The 18,220-nt window shown below is 71.2% G+C and overlaps 1 protein-coding gene across 7 annotated transcripts in view; it reads right to left on the bottom strand.

The window, feature by feature from the left end:
* Positions 1–18,220, bottom strand: part of CAMK2B (calcium/calmodulin dependent protein kinase II beta) — a 51,104-nt gene that overhangs the window by 2,182 nt on the left and 30,702 nt on the right. For 2 of the 7 annotated variants that reach the window (XM_054571407.1, XM_054571414.1), the window contains 12 exons: positions 16,380–16,452; positions 13,837–13,939; positions 13,680–13,763; positions 13,104–13,198; positions 12,899–13,021; positions 12,705–12,788; positions 12,050–12,092; positions 11,213–11,287; positions 7,248–7,288; positions 7,092–7,163; positions 6,069–6,113; positions 4,676–4,724 (listed from right to left, as the gene is read on the bottom strand). In XM_054571407.1, the coding sequence (XP_054427382.1) occupies positions 4,676–4,724; positions 6,069–6,113; positions 7,092–7,163; positions 7,248–7,288; positions 11,213–11,287; positions 12,050–12,092; positions 12,705–12,788; positions 12,899–13,021; positions 13,104–13,198; positions 13,680–13,763; positions 13,837–13,939; positions 16,380–16,452 (887 nt within the window). The remainder of the gene's footprint in view (positions 1–4,675; positions 4,725–6,068; positions 6,114–7,091; positions 7,164–7,247; positions 7,289–11,212; positions 11,288–12,049; positions 12,093–12,704; positions 12,789–12,898; positions 13,022–13,103; positions 13,199–13,679; positions 13,764–13,836; positions 13,940–16,379; positions 16,453–18,220) is intronic. The other 5 variants (XM_054571408.1, XM_054571409.1, XM_054571410.1 and 2 more) reach the window with 5 other exon arrangements.

The following is an 18,220-nucleotide window of genomic DNA, read 5'->3' as shown; positions in this document are numbered from 1 at the left end:
CCACTTCGGCTCGCGGGAGTGGCACACACGTGCGTCGATCCGTGGGCTCACAGCCCCAAGCACTTAGCACCCAGAAGCGTGCGCTGCAGGCCCTGCTGGCTGCCTGTGCACCTCCCGGCAGCACTGGGCTAGATGGGCACTCCCGCCCCCCAGCACCACCTGGAGGGGGGCCAAGTGCACAGCAGCAGATGCTTCGGGCTGCGTGTGAGCCCGGGAGGCTGTGGCCCCCGAGGGGTTGGGTGCAGACGTGCGTGGGTCACGTGGGAATGTGTACACGTCCGTGCGTGCGTGCTCTGTCAGGTGGGTGTGCCTCTGAGTGTGTGTGTCCGCTCCGGCCTGTAAGCGCGTGGGCCCCTCTCTGGGCCGCTGCGCCTCTGCTGCTGCCTGTTGGGCTTCGCTGCCAGACTTGTGTCCAGACGCCGGCAGGGCTGGGCTCGGGGTTGTCACCGCAGGAGCCCACCTGCCTGGCTGGCCCCGGAGGTAGCCTGTAGGGGTGGCCGCGGGCTCCAGCACCCCGGCCCCGGGACCACCTGCACAGCTCTGTCCCAGTCGCCCCTGGGCGCCACGCAGGAGGCCCCAGGGTCGCAGTGTGTCCCCAGCAGCCCGCCCACCTCGCTGGCCTCTGCCTGGGCCGTCTCCAATTCTGAGCAGACTCCCTCCTCCGGTGCCCCCTCTGTCCCCTCTCGGTTCACCTGTCACCTCGGCGGAGGTGGTGACCAGCTGCTGGCTTCCTTCTCCTCCAACTGCAGCCAAGTGTCCCCCGCCCGCCCAGTGTGGCCCGGCCACCTCCCTGCCAGCATCGCAGCCCCGGCTGGGTCCTGCCCAGGGTGCCCCTTGCCAGGACCGAGTCCAGCCCCTGCTCAGGAGCCCCCACCCCCGACCCGATGCTGCTCGCCCCCCTTCTTCTCAGGGGACAGGAGCTGCCCCCACCCCACAGGACTGACGGCTGCACAGCTGGAGCCGGGGGACACTTTTCCTGTTTTGTTCTCAGTGCACTTTGATTTTACAGTCACCCTATACTGTACGTGAACCCAATCTTCTATGTAAGGATGAAATATTGAGTGTTCTTAAATAAATTGTAATGAAAAACGGGGGTGGGTGTGAAGAGAAAGTACAAAGTAAACAGAAGGGGGTTTCCAGGCTGCCGGCACAAGCCTAGACGTCTCAGGTCCAGGGGGCGGCAGCTGCCCCGCCCCACGCACACGCCCCGCCCCCGGGCGGCATCGGAGCCCCGCGCGGGGAGGCCCGGCTCGGGCACAGGGTCTGGGGAGACCTGGTGCCTCTTTGCTGCCACCAACCCTATCCCTTGGCGTTTGTCAGGTGCCAGGGGCTCTCCGGCCGCCCCCAGACAGCTGCACAGGGTCAGGCTGGACTGCGTGTCCTCCCCGACCACGGGGGCTCGGCCGGACTGGCGGGCACCGGCCCCGTTACGCACTGAGGCAGCTGGCGGGCACACGCTTGAGAAAGGAGGGGCCCATGGCCCGCCCTGGGACGACCCCTGTGCCTGGGCCTTGGTGCTGGACAGGCGGACCCTGGTCCCCAAGGTGGAGGGGGGCATCCGGGCCTGGCACGCACCTGCTCAGACCCACAGAAAACAGGCTCCAGCCCTGGGCAGTGCCTCCCCCAGGCCACCCACCTCGCTGTCACCTGGGGATTCCCTGCACACAGGCTGCTGGGGTGTTGGGGCTCAGGTGGGGCACCCCCAGGAGCAAAGGCCTCATCCCCTGAGAGCGCCCAGCTGGGGCGGTCCTTGCCCTCAGCGCCCCTCGGCCCCACCCCCATCCCCGCAGGCCAGGTCCTGTCTGCTGCCCCAGACCCTGTCCCCCCACTTGACTCTGCTCACAGCCCTCCTGCAGCCCCCCCTTAGCCACGCTCAGGGCAGACCCCTAAATAGGCAGAGCTGTGCTGAGCCCCCGCGCAGGCTGCAGTGCCGACCCCAAGGGGCCCCTCCCGGCCTCCAAGCCCCAGGTGAGGGCCCGGGGGCCTGGGGGATGGGGTGCGGAGCCTCTGAACTCAGACAACACGCTGTACAAACGGGGTTCCGACCCCCCCAGGGCCCGCTGTGCGCCCACCACGGCGTCACCCCAGCTCTACGACCAGCCGGATCCCAGTGCCACCGCCACAGCCCCCCTCTAACCCCCGCCGCCAGGCCGGGGGCCAGCGGCCGCCCTCGGCCCCGGCCCCTCGCGCTGAGCACAGGGTGCTCTCGGCAGGTCCTCGGCTCCCCCCAGGGCCGCTCCCCGAGAACCCACGGGCCTGCAGCCGCTCCCATGCATCGCGCTGCTCCCCGCTCCCCGCCCCCCACCTGGCCTGCAGGGGGTGGGCAGGGGTCAGCACTCACCCAGCCACTCCCCCGCCATGCCCGGCCCCGGGCCCGGCAGCCTCTGCTCTGAGAGCCCTGAGCCTCCCCGGCGGCGGCGGGGGCAGCCGGCCTGGGGTGTCATCCATCCCTGTAAGCGATACTGGCGGCCGGCAGACAGGCTGGGGCAGCTCGGCTCCTCCCCGCCCGGGGTGGGGGCAGCTCCAGCCCGCGGGGCCTCCCCTTCCGGCCCCTCTCCGCGCAGGCCGACCTCCCCTCGCGTGGGGCAGCGCCGCCCTGCAAGGCCCTTCCACGCCGGACCCCGCCAGCCGGACCCCAGCGGCAGCCCGCCTGGCCGGCTCCTCGAGCCGCCGCACTGCGCTGTCCTGAGGGGGTCCGGCCCTGACCACCCGGGCCTGTGCTCGGGTTCCTGTCTGACACGCATGTGTTCACCCCCATGTCTTCAGCCACAGGCACCTCTCCGTGTGCCCCGCCGTCCCTTCCAGAGCGGGGCAGGGCCCTGCGGCTAAGTCCGACCCCCCGAGGGCCACTCCCGGTGCTACTTACACGGGGCGGGTGGGGGGCCTGGGAGAGCCGGAGACAGGCAGGGTGGGGGGCCCTGGGCTTCTGGGGTCCCCGAGCCCCTCCTCACTGAGCTCAGGGTGTCAGAGATCCTGGGGGCTGGGGTGGAACAGAACAGACGTGAACATGAGGCAGGCGGGGTGGGTGCAGGCGAGGAAACCTACAGGCTGACGGCCAAGCAAGGCAGTGCTGCGCAGAGGGGACATGAGGGGACTCGGGGAGACAGAGAGGGTCCGGGGGGAAGGAGGAGGAACAGGGGTCGGGAGATGGAGGGGTCATGGGGGGTGGAAGGGACCGTGGAGGAAACGGGGGACACTGGGAGTCATGGGCAGGTAGAGACAGTCACGGGGGATGTGGGGGGGGGTGAGGGGGGGGATGTGGGGGGGGATGAGGGGGCAGAAGGGCACGTGGGGGGAGCTGCTTTGCGCAGAGGGCGCCAGGCGAGGAGGGGCGCCGGCCCAGGGGGGCAGAGCGCACGGCCGAGGCCTGTCAGCCGTGGGGACAGCCTGCGGGGCGGGGGTCAGGCCTTCCTGCCCCTTTAAGCCCACGGGCCTGCGGCCGGACAGGGGCAGGGCCGTCGTGAAGAGCCCGCGGGACCACAGAGGCTGCAGCAGACGGCCTGAGGGAGGCAGGGAGGCAGGGAGGACCGTCCATCGGCCTCAGCCGCTGCCTGGGGCCCGGCTGAGCAGCAGCACGCGTGCGAGACACGTGCGAGGTTGGGGGCCAGCGGGAGGCAGGGCCGCGGTGCCAGAGAGGCCCCTGCCCGGACACTCGGCAGAGCACAGCGGGCGCAGGGGGCCACACTGCTTACACGGGCCGGGCGGGGCCCTCGGCTTCCGGGGCCCCCGAGCCCCTCCTGCCGGAGCTCAGGGTGTCAGGGACCCCGGGGGCTGGGCACACAGACAGGATGTGCCCAGGACGCAGGCGGACGGGGAGCGCAGTGGGGAAAGGGCAGGGGAAAGAAGGTGGCGGTGACGCTGGAGACCCCCAGACCTGTGGCACAGCTCTTGGCCACCCAAGGCCATGCGGTGGGGTCCAGGGGTCCCTGGGGGGCAGCGTCGCCCCAACACGTGCCCAGGGCCATCTAGTCACAGCAGACATGCAAGGCCGGCCCAGGCGGGGGCTGCCTGCCGGTCCCCCCCCACGGTCCCCTGCCGTCCTTGCAGGCCCGGGTCTGACGTCCCCGGGAGCCCAGGGCAGGGAGGCGACCCCAAGCTGGCGGCTCCGGCCTGTTTCAGTCTGGGGAGACCACACTCACGCCCCATGTCCCCCGTCTAAGTCCTGTGCTCGCCACCGCTCCAGGGTATATGGGGACGCTCAGGGCCACTGGGTCTGGCCTTTGTCCCCAGGACGGCAGGGTGGTCGCCGCGGTGCCCTGGGCAGTCCTGGGGTGCTGCTGTGTGACCAGAGCGTCTGGCACGGCCTCCTGGGCTGAGGACGTGGGCACCAGATCCCCGCTCACCCACATCGAGGCCACAGAAACACCCAGAACCCAGGAAAGGCCCCCGGCTGCCGTCCACTTGGCTGCCGGCCGGCCGGTCACGACAGGAAGGAACTTGAAGAGCCGAAACTGAGCAAATGCAAACATGACCTCATTTCTCCTGTGGGGACGGAGCGCCTGGACCCCGGCGGGAGTGGGGGCACCGGGGCAGAGTGCAAAGGGCAGCAGCCCCCTGGCTGGTCAGGGCGCCGGCCTGGCAGGCTGTGCAGGGCAGGTCCCACGGATGCACCCGAGTCACAGACCCTGACACGGAGACCCCCGCCGTACCCCTGCGGGGGCGGGCCACCCCGTACCTTTTGTGTCCTCGTCCTCTATGGTGGTGTGGGTGCTGTCGGACGACTCCTGGGGAGACACAGGGCGGAAGCGGGTCAGAACCGCCCGCGGGCCTGGGGATCGGAGGCCTGGGAGGCGCTTGCAGGGCCCCAGCACCCACAGGGAGCTGGAGCTTTGCCTGGCCCCCAGGTCCCGCTTCCCACCTGCCTACAGCCAGCACACGTGCTGGGTGGGAAGACTGTGTGCTCGGGTGACTCTCTCTGACAACAGGGGAAACTGAGGCTTTACGAAATTCCAGGGCCCCCCGGCGAGAGGGAAAGGCAGCCCCAGGTGGGCCGGACGCCACCGGCAGGTCCTTGGAACCCGGGGGCCCTAGGCAGAGTGCAGCTGCGCCCAGGCCTCCTCCCCGAGCGCGGTGCACGCCCCTCGCTGGCCGGTGCCATCCAGGCGGGCCTGGCCCCACCGCTCCAGGGGCCTCGGAGCACAGGACACAGCCCAGCACCTCCCATCCCACTCGTGGCTTGTTGCCCTTCATACGAAAACCAGGTGCCAGCCGTCGTTGCCGACTCCCGGTAAGGAATAGCTCAGCGGGGCCCCCGAGGGACAGGCCCTGGCCCTGGCAGCACCCGCTGCCCTGGGCCCGGGGCCCGCTGGGGTCTATCTGCCGGGGGATCAGAGCTTGCGGCACAGCCCCAGAGGCTGCTCGCCAGAGAAACGGGAGCCTTGGGCCAGAGACGGGGTCAGGCGGGGAAACAGCCAGGCCCTCGGTAGCACCCTGGGTCCGGGACAGCCGAGAGGCCGGGGGACCATGGCCCCAGTCCCCAGGTCTCAGCCCGCGGCTCGGGGGAGCCCAGCTGCAGGCCTGGGCTCGGGTGGGGGTGCTGGTCCTAGAAGCACCCAGGCCACCCGCCCATACCCCTCCCCCCCCCGCCCCAGCAATGCCGCAGCTGCGGCGAGCAGGTGCAGAGCGGAGAGGTGCAGAGGAGGGGCCAGCGCAGCCGGAAGCACCAGGCAGCAGGGGAAGGACGGGTGGGCGAGGTCACAGGTCTGTGCTGCCCCCACCCCCGGGCCCTTCTGCCCTGGGATCCTGGGAACAGGGCCCTGCACGCGCTGCCCCCGGCCGGGCCAGGCCTGGCCTCTGCCATGCGGAGTGGACAGGGCCGGCGACAGCCAGGAGGGTCCTGAGCTGTGGCCCCCGCTCTAGGCCTCAGGGCAGCCCGGCCCCCGTGTCCCCAGTGGGCAGGCGCAGCGACACCTGCAAGGCAGGCGGCTGGGGCCTCCGGGGGCCGTCTGCCCTGGGAGGGGTTGCGCGACCCCCGCCCTCAGAGGGTCCATGCCCAGACCGTCCCCAGGGCTGGGGGTCTGCCTCCCGCCCCCGCAGAAGGTCCGCGGAGGGTGAGGGCGCTGCAGTACCTTGATCCCATCCACAGGGTTATGAATGACGGTGCTTTGAGGCTCCTACAGAAGAAGGAAGCACAGAGGAAGGAAGGAGGGCGGTGAGGAGAGGGACGGTGGCGCCCAGCGGAGCGAGGGAGAGGCAGGGACAAGCAGCGGGTGGAGGCAGATGGGAGAGGCCCAGGGCCAGGTCAGCGGGATGGAGCAGGCGAGGCGCCGGACCGCGGCCGACGGGGGGCTGCGGCCCCGGGCGCGGGCGAGAAGCGGGGTGGGGGGGCTGGCGTGGGGGCCCAGGCTGGAAGATGGCGCGGGGGTGGGGGCCGAGGCGCGCGGGACGGAGGGGTCCCGGGCGGGGCTGCCGGCAGGACTCCCCCCCCCCGCCCCGCCCCGGGGCCCAGCCTGCCCGTGGGCAGTCGGGGCGGCTCCCGGAGGAAGCAGGGACGGGGCCACGACTCCCTGGGACCAGCAAACCCCAGCCTCCACTCAGGCCACAGCCACGACCACCGGCTGCGGGGCTTCCCTGGGCGGGAGCCCCCAGGCGAGGCCACGAGCTGTGGGCCCAGCGGCCTGCGCCTGCCGGCCCCTCCCCTGCCAGGGGCCCCTGCGCCCCCGGCTCTGGGCGGCCACAGGTCAGCACAGCCACGCAGGCGGGCGTCCCGAGTGGCCTCGGGCCGCGGGATGCAGCTGTGATGACTTTGATGGGAGACCACCACGGAGGCTCCGCCTCCCTCCAGGCCAGTGGGGGGCTCCGAAGGACAGCCCCCCCTCCTCCTGCAGAGACAGCAGAGCCCAGCCCCCAGGCAGCATCTGCTGGCGACCGAGGCGCCTGGAGCAGGGCCCCGCTGCCCCGGCTCCGCCGCAGGCCTGGCCCCGGGCTCCGGGCGCGGCCCAGGGCAGCGCCCTGAGTCCTGCATCTTGGCCTCACAGCCCCCGGAAGAGCTCCATCCATCCGAGACGGGCGGGAGCCGGGCCCGCCGCCACCCAGGCCGCCACAGAGCCGGGCGCCGGACGCCAGGCAGGGAGGGCCGAGGGGCGCAGTACCAGGGCGGCCGGAGGGAGCGCCCCCTTGGGGCTGGTGGCGGCTGCGCTGTTCTTGCTGCTGTTCGTCTGAGGCTGCGGGGGGCAGAGAGGAGCATTAGGGGGCGAGGCCCTGCCTCCCCGGCTCCGCCCCAGCAGGCACCTGGGGACAGAACTCACCTTGACTCCATCCGCTTTCTTGTTGAGCAGACTCTTGGCTGCTGCATTGGGGGGAGACAGGCGTTGTGAGGGCGCGGCCGCCGGGGGCCCGCGAGCCTCCCGAGGGTGAGGGAGGGGTGGCTGTCCTGGGGGGCCCTGGGGGGGGCCCTCGTCTCCTGAGAACGCCAAAATTTCTCCTCCCACTCGGGACCCTCGGCGTGCGGGCGGCCGGGGGGGCTCTGAGAGGAGGGAGGCAGCGCCCCCAGGCGGGGACACAGGCGGCTGCTGGGTGTCCGTCCCAAGTCCCCGTGTTCGCAGCGGGGGTGGGGCTGCCGCTGGCCACCCACAGGGGGCGCTTGTCCCAACCCCATGTGCCCGCCTGCCCTCGCCGCCTGTCCTCTGCCTCAGAAGACGGGACTCAGAGCTCTGCCCCCGCAGCCAGAGCCCCGAGGGGCGGCCTTTCCCTGTGGGGCTGCTGCTTGGCCTGGCTCTGGCAGCCGCCGGGGCCAGGCCGGCCTCCGTGCCCGCCCGCCCAGGGCCAGGCTCTGGGGGGGTCAGCAGGATGCCACGTGTCGGGGGGCCAAGGGCCACCTGCAGCCTCTGATGCTCAGACGGGGCAGACGGCCACTTGCCCTGACCCTCCCCGTTGGTCGGGGCGGCCGGGCCTGCCTCCCCCTCCGAGCCGCCCACCTGCCGCCCCCGCGTTCCCCGGACCCTGGCGCCTGCGCCCTCCACAGAGGTCTATGTTAGTTACAGAGCTGCAAGAAGAGGAAGCCAGCTTACCTTCGACAAGACAAGGTGAGGAGGGGAGGGGAGGGCGTGAGGCGGGGAGAGAGAAAACAAGGCGTGCGTCAGTTCGGGCAGAGAGCGAGCCTGCGCCCAGGATCCCCAGCGCACCCTGCCCACCCAGCCCACCAGCAGGCAAGCAGCGGCCACGCGCGGGTGAGGGAAGCAGCAGAGGGCCCCTCGCCAAGGGCCCCGGGCCGGCTCCAAAGGCTCCGGCGGGCTGGCCCTGAGCTGCGGTCTGCTGGCTCCCAGGGACGGGGCGGCCGGAGGGCCTGGCCAGCCTGCCCTGCTGGGAGCAGCCCTGGAGGCCGCTGCCCTGGCCAGTGGAGCAGACAGACCTCAGGCCCAGGGAGGCGTGGGGTCCCTCCGCCAGCAGCGTTAGCATCGCCCGCCGCCTCCCTGCTCGGGGGGCAGGAAGCCGGGCCAGGCACCGGCTCGGCAAGCCCTCTGGGGGTCCTGCTGCCACTCAGCCCAAGAAGCACGGCCAGAACCCCGTGCAGTGACCAGCCCGGGCCCAGGCAGTGGGACTGCCTGCCGACCACCGTCCTCCGAGTCCTCAGCGCTGCCTCGGGGCTCCGTGCGGGGACCCTGGCGGCTGCTGGGTCGGAGGCCTGCTGGGCCACCCGGGCAGCCGCCCTGAACACAGTGTCCTGACTCCCCCGAAACCTGTCGGCTCTCAAAAGCATCCCTCCCGGGACCCACAGGGCGGCGCTTCCCCAGCAGCCTGGCCCCGGCCCGGTCCCCAGCAAACCCCCGCGAGTGGAGGACCGCAGACCCTGCAAGGGTGACGCCTGGCGGCTGGGCTCAGGCCCTGGCACCTGGCCGCCCTGCCTCTGGCCTCCCAGGGCCAGAAGCTCCTGGGGCCACGTGGAAACCTGCCGCTCACGACGAGGGACAGCACAGCCCCGCAGGGACCAATGTGGCCTCCCCGCCACAGCCCCTCCCCTCCCCCGCCCCTCGCCAATGTGGGCCCCACCGCGCCACAAGTGGGAGTCATCTGAGGTCACGGAGCCCAGGGGCCCCATCAGTGCTGGCCGGCCAGCTGGCCGCGCAGTCGGCGGTGCCCGAGGGGGAGGCGTCCGGCCCTGAAGGCGCGTGTCCTACGAGCCAAGCGAGCTGACCCCGGTCTCCGGTTTAAGACGGGCAGGCTGGGGGCGAGCTGCCCTGACCCCGCACAGCCCCGGCCACCGCATTCCCGGCAGCTTCGAGCTAGGAGCAGCGCGGGGACACAGCCCAGGCCAGGCTCCCCCTTGGGTAGGGAAGAGGCTTTGCCCGGGTCAGGCCCCGGGGGAGGCAGTTGGGGACCGTGCCTCAGGCCCCGGTCTAAAGAGGGTCCCCTTCGGTTCTCGGTTTTACGGACCGGGGCTGCAGGCCTCGCTGCCCGAGGCCGGCCGTTCTGCTGGGGCCGCACGGGTCAGTGCCTGGGCTCCAAGCACACACCTCTGCTTTTCCTCAGCCCCCCAGCCAGCCCCGTGCGGCCCCAGCCCAGCTGCTGGCCCCTGCGTCTCCTGGAGACCCAGCTGCAAAGCCGGCTGAGTCCTGTCTGGGCTGGCAAAGGCACAGGCGGCGCTGCCACGCTCCCCGAGGCGACACGGCAGGAGCCGGCAGGAGCCCACGCAGCCCGAGTGCAGACCCTCTGCCCACCCCTCCTCCCAGGGCGGTCCTCAGGCCAGGCCGCTGCCACTGCAGCGGCCCGAGGCCCTCAGGGGGAAGGCGCCCTGGGACCTGACCGGGGCTTCGGTCAACGGCAACGGCTCCTCGGAGACACCCGGCTGCCCCCACAGAGGAGCTACGGCCCCGGGGCCCATCACACACGCCACGCCCCCTCCCCGCCACGTCTGCTGGGCTCGGTGCAGCCACCGAGGAGGGCTGACCTGACGGGGGAGGCCCCCCAGCGCGCAGGGCAGGCCTTGGCCTCGCCCTGTCACCGGCCACCCAGGGACAGCCATGCTGGGCTCCGTCCACATGCACTGACCACCCTCGGGACTGGCGGCCCCCAGAGCCCACATGCACGCAGCCTCATGCAGGCGGGCGGCGGGGCAGGCGGGGGCCAGGCAGGGAGCAGCTCGGGCGCCCGCCTCTCTCCCTGAGCCTGGCGGCAGGGCTGCACCGGGAGCCTCTGGCCGCACCTTCCCTGACCCTGCCCGTCCTTCCCCGCAGGTGCTTTAGAAAGGCCCGGAAAGGGAGGGACTCAGGACGGCCCTCTGGGGCCTGCCTGCGGGACCTGCCCACGGGATGGGGGCGGGGAGCACAGACCCTGCCCCCCACGGCGGGCCCTGTCCTGCTGCCGGGGGGGGGGCAGCCAGGGAGGCTGGGTCCTCAGTCGGGCGTGCAGGGCTGCCCAGCCTGTGGGCTTGGGGGCGGGAGTGGGGCAGGCACGAGGGCAAGAAAGGGCCTGAGCCTGGGCCTGGGAGGACACGGGCTTTGCCCAGCAGCAGCAGGGTCGGCCCGCAGTGGCACCGCCCGCCCTACGTCCGCACCCCGGCCCCTGGCCAGGGCTGGGCCCGCGGGCCCAGGGGAGCTCTTGAGGTCAGCAGCCCTCTCAGGGTCCGGGCAAGGTTGCAGGCAGGTGGGAGCTCACCTGGGCCTCCTGGGACCAGGTTAGCAGAACCAGGGTCCCCCCTCATGGGTTTGGGACAAAGGGAGGGGATCCTCGTGGGGAGAACCAAAAGGAGGCCTTCAAAGCCATTCTCAGGGCAGCCAAAGGCCCCGGCCTGGAGCCTCAGCATGGCTGTGCACGCCTGAGGCTCCCGGTGGGGCTGGGGGGCAGGTCCGGGTGGGCGGGGAGGCCAGCAGGCTCTCAGGGGCAGGGCCTCTGCCTCTGCCCTTCTCCTGGGGGCCCCCAGGTAGGACTGGGACCCCCCGTGGCAGCCCCAAGACTTGCTGTGGACGGGCAAGGTCATTCTGAATGAGCATTGGATGGACAGCTGGAAAGAGAGCCTCCTTCAGAGGCAAAGGGCTCTGAACAGAGGGGTCTCCCGACCCCCAGACTCAGGGGCCGGGACTGGGGGGTTCAGTGAAATACACATATGTGGGGCCCGGGGTAGGGGTGGCCTAGCCTGTCCCTTCTTTGCTAGGCGGGGCCAAGGGCCCGGGGCTCTGTGGGACGGTCCACGGCGGGAGCGGGGCTCGCGGCCCCGGGCGCCGGGCAGCCAGGGGAGCCGCATGCCGACTGCGGGACGCGGGCCCGAAGCGTCTACCTTGTTCCACCAGCCCCACGGGGGCGCCGGAGGCCGCGGTGGACATTGTGGCCGGAGCGGTGGTCTGTCTGCCCACTGTTAGCACCGGTTAGAGACGAGGGAGGAGCGGACACAGACGGGTGGGGGGCGAGGTGAGGGAAGAGAAGAGACAAAGGAAGCAGAAGAAGATTAGAGTCCAGGCCGACGTGGCAGTGGTTCCAGAGCCCCTTGCACAGCAGGACGAGAACAAGGTGCGGACAAGTGACACCAAGGGACGGCCCCCTTCCTCCTGGGCAGCCCCCAGGCTCCTGGGGCAGGACACGCCCCCTTGGCCCGTGGGACAGGGGCCCGCCCGCCGCCCCGCCCACGGCAGGGGGACTGGAGGGCGCCGGACGCACACACAGCGAGGACGGGCCACAGACTCCGCACACGCAAACCGCGGGACAGGGCATGGGCGGCCAGCCCCACTTGGGCGACGCTGCCCTGGGGGCCTGCCGGGGCCTCTGGCCTCGGGGCCCTGACCCCCGCCCGCCCGGGCGGGGCCGCCGGCACCTCCGGGGCTCAGCAGAGAGGCCCCGGCCCTCCTCTCACCTCCCACACACAAGACGCGGCTCAGAAGTTTCAGGACAACGACAGGCCACAGAGGAGCCGACCTACACCGGACAGACACACGGAGCTGGGGCGTCAGGCGGGGACACAGAGACCCAACACGCAGGGGCGGGGCAGGTGCCTGCGGCCTCCGCGGGGCAGGGGAGGCCCGCAGCGGCGGGGGCGGGGCCGAGGCCGGAGGGGGCGGGGCCGAGGCCGGAGGGGGCGCGGGGCGGGGCGCTGAGCCTTCCTGGAGGAGGCGGTTCTCACCTGAGAAATTCCGGGTGGCCAGCATGGTGGTGAGGATGGCGCCCTGGGGAGAGACCCACGGCTGAGGCCAGGGCCGCCGCCGGCCAGGACTGCACCCCCACCCGCCCGGCCTTGGCCTGGGGGTGTCTGGAGGGACTCGCTCGCTGCACCCGGACAAGCCGCTTGCTTCCAGAATGAAAACAGTGCGCGTCCTGGGCCCTAAGCTGCCCACCGACCAGCGCCTGAAACATGCTTCAGGAGCCCCGGGTGTCCCCTGGGGTCCGCCTGCCCCGACAGGCACGTCCACGTGTGCTAGGCCACGCCTGGCACCAGCGCAGCGTGCTGCAGCCTTCGGGGAGGGCAGGCCAGGGCCGCCCCCCGCCCCCGCCACCCAGGCACCAGGGCAGCCGTCCTCTGCCCTGCCCCGGGCGGGAGAGCCACGCAGAGGCCCAGGAGTGCAGGCAGGCTCCCGGGGCAGCGTGAGCAGCCGAGGAGGGGCCCGCGGTGCCCCTGGAGGCCAGGCCCACTTGTGGGCTCCTTGGGCTTGGTGTCAGGGGGTCATGGGGCCCACCTGACATGTGTGGTCTGCTGACAAGCAGCCTGTCTTGGATGCCCCGGAGGCCAGCGTGGGGCCCCAGAGGGGACGGGCACTCGGTGTGCGGGGCCCGAGCCTCACCTTGAGCTTCCTGCGGGCGTTGAACTTCTTCAGGCACTCCACCGTCTCCTGCCTGTGCATCATGGAGGCCACCGTGGAGCGTTGCTGTGGGGAGAGGGGTCAAGGAGAGGCTCAGGGCGGCAGGGAGCCTGTCCGCGCGAGGACCGGGCCCCAGGTCAGCCTGCCGGGCGGGGGGGCGTGCGGAGGCGACTTACGCAGACCCATGGGTGCTTCAGTGCCTCATGCGCAGTGATGCGCTTGGCGGGGTTGATGGTCAGCATCTGGTTGATGAGGTTTTTGGCTTCAGGTGTGACTGTGTCCCACTCGGGGGACGGGAACTGGAGGAGGAGGAGACAGCGCTCAGGGGAGCCTGCGGCCCCGGGCAGGAGCCGGTTCCCGGGCCAGGCGGGCGGCACTCACGTCGTAGGCGCCGGCCTTGATCTGCTGGTACAGCTTGTGCTGGTCCTCGTCCCAGAAGGGCGGGTAGCCCACCAGCAGGATGTACAGGATCACGCCTGGGGGCGGGGAGCGGGCTCACGCCGCGGCCTGTGCCGAGCCCCGCTCATCCCTGCGCCCGTACGTGCGGCCGCGGGCTGGTCGCTGGCCCCAGGGGTGTCGAGGGCGGCCCCAGGGGTCGGGTGCCCAGCTCGCCAGCTGCAGGGCCCTCAGGCGGGGCCTTGGCCCCAACTAGGACGGGGGAACTCTCTGAAGCCAGCGAGCCCCATGAGGGCATTGGGGTCCTTGAGCTCCCCTCCCCCGCAGCCAGAGCCAGCGCCAGCTGGAGAACAGGGACGTTGCTCACAGCCTCCTCCCTGCCGTCCTACCCTCCCCCTACTTCACAGGCGGTCTGCCCAGCAATGCCCAGCGCCTGGGCCGCTGAGCACAGCGGGGGGCGGGGGGGCGCGTGAGCTCAGCATCAGCCAGGACCCCAGGTCTGGTCTGGGTGGGAGGGGTTAGCCCGGCGCGGCTGCCCGCCTGCCCCGCCCTGGGCCTCACCGCACGCCCAGATGTCCACCGGCTTGCCGTAGGCCTCCTTGCGCAGCACCTCGGGGGACAGGTAGCCCGGCGTGCCGGCGAACCCTACGGGGGGACGGGTGGTGTGAGCGCCTGGGGGCACCTCACCCCTCGCCCGGCCCGCCAGCCCGGCGCTCACCGAACCAAGCCTGCTGGTCCCCCTGCACCTCGATAGCCAGGCCGAAGTCTGCCAGCTTCACGGCCGCCCCCTTGCACTTGCTGGCCAGGAGCAGGTTCTCAGGCTGCAGGGCCCCCAACGGGGGACAAAACAGAGGTGACAGTGGTTTGCAGGGGGGCACACAGGTCTGACCCCGCCGTGTGGGTGTCTCCCAAGCACTGCTGACCCCTGGGGCCCCCGGGCCTGCACCCCAGAGCCCTCCCGCCTCCTGGGGCAGGGACAGGTGTGCCTGGGATCCCCCAGACCCAGACTGGGAACTCGGGGCGCCGGACCAAACCGAGCACCCCCTACCAGTCCTGGGGGGTCCCATCAGCAACAGGGTTTCCCTCCCCGCCTCATGTCTGGCTGCTCGGAGACACGGTGGGGGGCTGCCAGCTGGGGGCTCGGGCGCTTCCTGCAGGGTGCCGACCCCGGGGGGCAAGGAGGAGCGACCAAGGGCCCCAAAGCCCGGGCAGTGCAGGACACCCACCCACCACACCCACGGCTCTCGTTCGGTGGGAGGGGCCTGACTAGACCCCCGCCTGTCCAGCAGCCGCGGGAAAGGGCTGCCTCCGCCCTCAGGGGGCAGCGCCAAGGCAGAAGGACCTTGGTCCCGGGCCTGCGGGGGCAGCAGGGCGGTGGCTGCCCTCCGATGGGGCCCTCGTACGCTGTGTCCCGTGCGCCGGGCCCGTCCTGGCCGCCTCACTGCCTCCAGGGGTCAGTGCTCAGAGCCTCAGCTGCTGGACTCCTCACCCCTGACCACCAGGGCTCCCTCCGCACGTGCAAGCCCACAGAGACCACGCGGCCACTTGGGGACAGGCAGAAAGGAGCTTCACCGGGTGATCTGACCGCAAGTCCCCAACTCTGCAGGTCAGCGTGGGTCCTCAGGCCCCAGGCCTACGGCTTCTTTAGTGAAAAGCTGACCTTTACCTTGAGCTAGCCCCGCCCACTGTCTCTGGGCACCTAGGAAAACACCTTTGTCGCAGGCGGGACCCCTCTCAGGAGAGCCTGTAACCGTTCGCTGTCCGGTAGCCTCTCCTCGCTCTCTCCCACCTCCTTGCAACCCTCCTCCTGACCCCTTCATCCCCAAAGAGCCCGTGACACCGCTATCATCGGGAGGGTGAGACCTCGCTCCCAGGCAACGCGCTCCGTGTGGCTCAGATACACTCTCATAAATTCCTTACAGGTTTTTGGACGTTCTTATGTCACGACGCTGTAGTGCCACCCAGAGAGACCAGCCCCGCAGCCCAACTGCGTGGGCACCGCGTGTAACTCAGGCGTCAGAGCTGCTGCGAGTCAGGGCGGGTTATCGCCCCATGCTGCCAGCGTGAGCCGAACAGGGGCCCCAACCCCTGAAGTCGGGCAGGGACGCAGCCGGGGCTGGGCCTGAATGTGCAGGGCCCACCCCGCCCCGCCCCAGGAAGTCTCCCGTCCCCACGCTCCCGCCTTGGCCGGAGCTCCGGGGCCGAGCCAGGGCAGGGCCTCTCTGGCCAGGCTGCTTCCCACACCTGGCAGGAGGCCCTGCAGCCCCCCCTTTTCCCAGCAAGGATCCCGTGTGCCCCAGGCCGCGGGCTGGGCGAGCGCCCTCTGCCTTGGCCTCAGAGTCCGCTGCGGGTTGCGGGGTCCAGGAATGAAGTGGGGACTCCTGCCCACGCCCGGGGCCCCTCCTCTCAGACGCCCCGAGTGAGGCCCATTCAGACAAGACAGTGACAGAGGACAGCACAAGCGCACAAGACAGACACGTGAAAGGACAGGGACCGCTGGGATGTGCACAGAGGGAGCAGAGGCAGGGGACGGGCTCAGGAGAGGGTCCTGGGTCTGCTGCTGGCATGACATCGTCCCCGGAGCACCGTGCGGAGCTCAACGCACACACACACCCCCTCAAAGGCCCGCGGGAGGGGTGGCCCCAGTCGGCGCCAGCACCAGGGGAGAGCTGTCTCCACCGCCACCAGGGGGCCCCACCCCGACAGGAAACCGCCGGACCAGCCTGGAGAGAGCTGGAGTCCAAGGAACGCGGGTGCAGGGGAGGGCTGCTGTTCCCCCCGAGGGCCCTGCCCCGGCCTCTGCCCTGTGGAAAGGTCGGGAGCCACTTGCTGGGGCTGAGCTGAGCTGAGGGCCAGGGACTCGGGGGGGGGGGGGGCGGCAGTTTGCAGACAGCAACTCTGGAGACCAGCCCCCTACCCGCCGCCCCGGCTCCGCCTGCGGCGTCAGCCCCACCTGCACGCACATCCCCGAGTCCCACCTGCCAGGTCTACACCTGAGCCGGGAAAGTGAGACCCTGCGGGGACGTGTGCTCACAGACTGATGTTTGACACCTGCCCCTCTCAGCCCCGTAGCCTGGAGGAGCGAAGGCCTTGGGCAGACAGCCCCGAGCGCGCACGCGCACGCGCACGCGCACACGCAGCCTCACACATCACACGCGCATGCACGGGCACGGCCCCCACGCACAGGGCGCCCCAGGCCGCCTCCGACGGGACGCGCAGGCACAGACCGCAGGCCCCGCGCGGCGCGGGGTGGGGACTCACCTTGAGGTCCCTGTGGACGACCCCCATTTGGTGGCAATGGAGAACCGCCTCCAGGATCTGCTGGATGCAGTGACTGCGGCAGACAGCACGTGCATTAGTGCGGGGCCAGGGCAGGGGTGCAGGAGCTGGGGGTGGGGGTGCGTGTGGCATGAGGGAGGGGTCCCAGCCTGGCGGGTTTGCGGGAGGCGGGGAATCAAGGCGCTGTGGCCTCTGGGGTGCCTCCCTCACCTTCAGGTCAGCTCAGGCACGGCCGGCCCCGGTGCCCCCGCCCAGGCCCCCCTGACGACGCTCAGGGGGCCCCCGGCTCCCCAGAGCCCCTCCCCAGGCCCACGCTGGCCAAGCCTGACCCTGAGCCAGCCGTCCGGGAGGGAGGCCGGGGCGGAGCCCCACCCTGCAAAGCAGGCTGGGGGGACCCAGGCAGGGACAGGGCAGAGGTGAAAGAGCAGAGGGCAGAGGACAAGGGTCACCCAGGTGCGGGCAGTGCTGATGCTGCAGCCCCCAGTCACTCGTGGGCCAGAGCAGGTGCCGCTTCCTACTGACAAATAGGGACACCCACCCCCACCCCGGCCACCCCCCACCCCTGCCTCCGCCGGACAGCTCAGCCCTGCAGCAGCCCAGGGGCCCGAGGCAGAGGTCCGGGCTCCCTGCCCCCCCAACCTGAGCTTCACCACGTCCCCCACCCGATGGATCAGATGCCCCAGCCCGACACACGCGAACCTCCGCAGCCTGAGCCGGCCTCTGCCAAGTGCCTTGTTTCCGGCAGCCCCCAGAGCCAGGCCCAGGCCTGGGAGACCCGCACGCCTGTGTCGCCGGCAGCTCGGCGAGGCTGGGGCCGTGGGCCGCCCGGAGCCCACCGTCCACGGGGTCCCTCACAGCCCCCTGGCTGGGCCGAGGTGGGGCAGACAGGCTCCCCCAGAACCCCTCCAGCCTCTGCAGGGCCCCGTGCAGGGACCGAGGGTCGCGGGAGGAGTGCGCTTCATGTTTTCAGCGTTCCTAATGACAAACGAGGGAAAGGGGTGGGGGACCAGCCCTCTCCCCGCAAACTGTGGCCACATCTACAGTCCAGCAGCCACTGCACAGAAGAGTCAACCTGAGCTTCCCCCCAACGTGGCAGAACCCAGAGCTGAGCCCCAGCGATGACGGGTCCTCTGCGGCCCCTGCTCTTCGATGGCCACCATGGGCTGGCACCTGGGTCCTGCTCCGCCCCCGCCCCCCAACTCCTGCCCACATCCAGCTGCCCTTGCGGTCAGGACAGGCCGCCGCGCAGCTGCTGGGACCCTGCAGGGAGGCCTGCGGGACCCCCTGCCTGCTGACCAGCCTCGCCCTGAACTGGCTCTGCCCCCGGTCGGGGGTGGTCCGTGGCCCGGCTGTGAACCTCACGGTCCTGCAGAACCCTGGCCTTCCTCCTGCGACCGGAGGCCCGTCAGCCCGGGCTGGCCTTTCCTGCGCCCTGGGCAGCCTGCCATGCCCGGGAGGCCTCTTGGCGCTGACCCATCCATCGCCGCAAACACCGGCTCCAGCCCTGGGTTCATGTCTTCAGCCCAGAGGCCTCGCCCTCCAAGACGCCCTTCTGGGTCTCCATGTGGGTGCCCTCGAAGCTCCCACGTTGTCTCCACTGCACTGGGGCGGCCCTGTCCTCTGCGTGGTGTCTGGGCAGCATCTGTGGCCGCGGCGACTGTAGGAATGTGCTGCTCTCTCCTCTCAGGTGTGGTCCCCAAACATCAGTAGGACCCATGGTCTGTCTGCCACAGCGCCGCTTGCTTGTGAGGTAGGCTTGGACGGGTGGGCTTCGCCCCGCCCTCTTCCAAGACCCCCCTGGAAAACGGGGCTCCTGCCCAGCG

This window comes from Pteronotus mesoamericanus, unplaced genomic scaffold (assembly GCF_021234165.1).
Source record: "Pteronotus mesoamericanus isolate MK-2021 breed Mesoamerican mustached bat unplaced genomic scaffold, CSHL_Meso_final contig_220, whole genome shotgun sequence".
NCBI lineage: Eukaryota > Metazoa > Chordata > Mammalia > Chiroptera > Mormoopidae > Pteronotus > Pteronotus mesoamericanus.
Note: the sequence above shows the minus strand (reverse complement) of the source record. Positions and strands in the feature narration are given on the sequence as shown.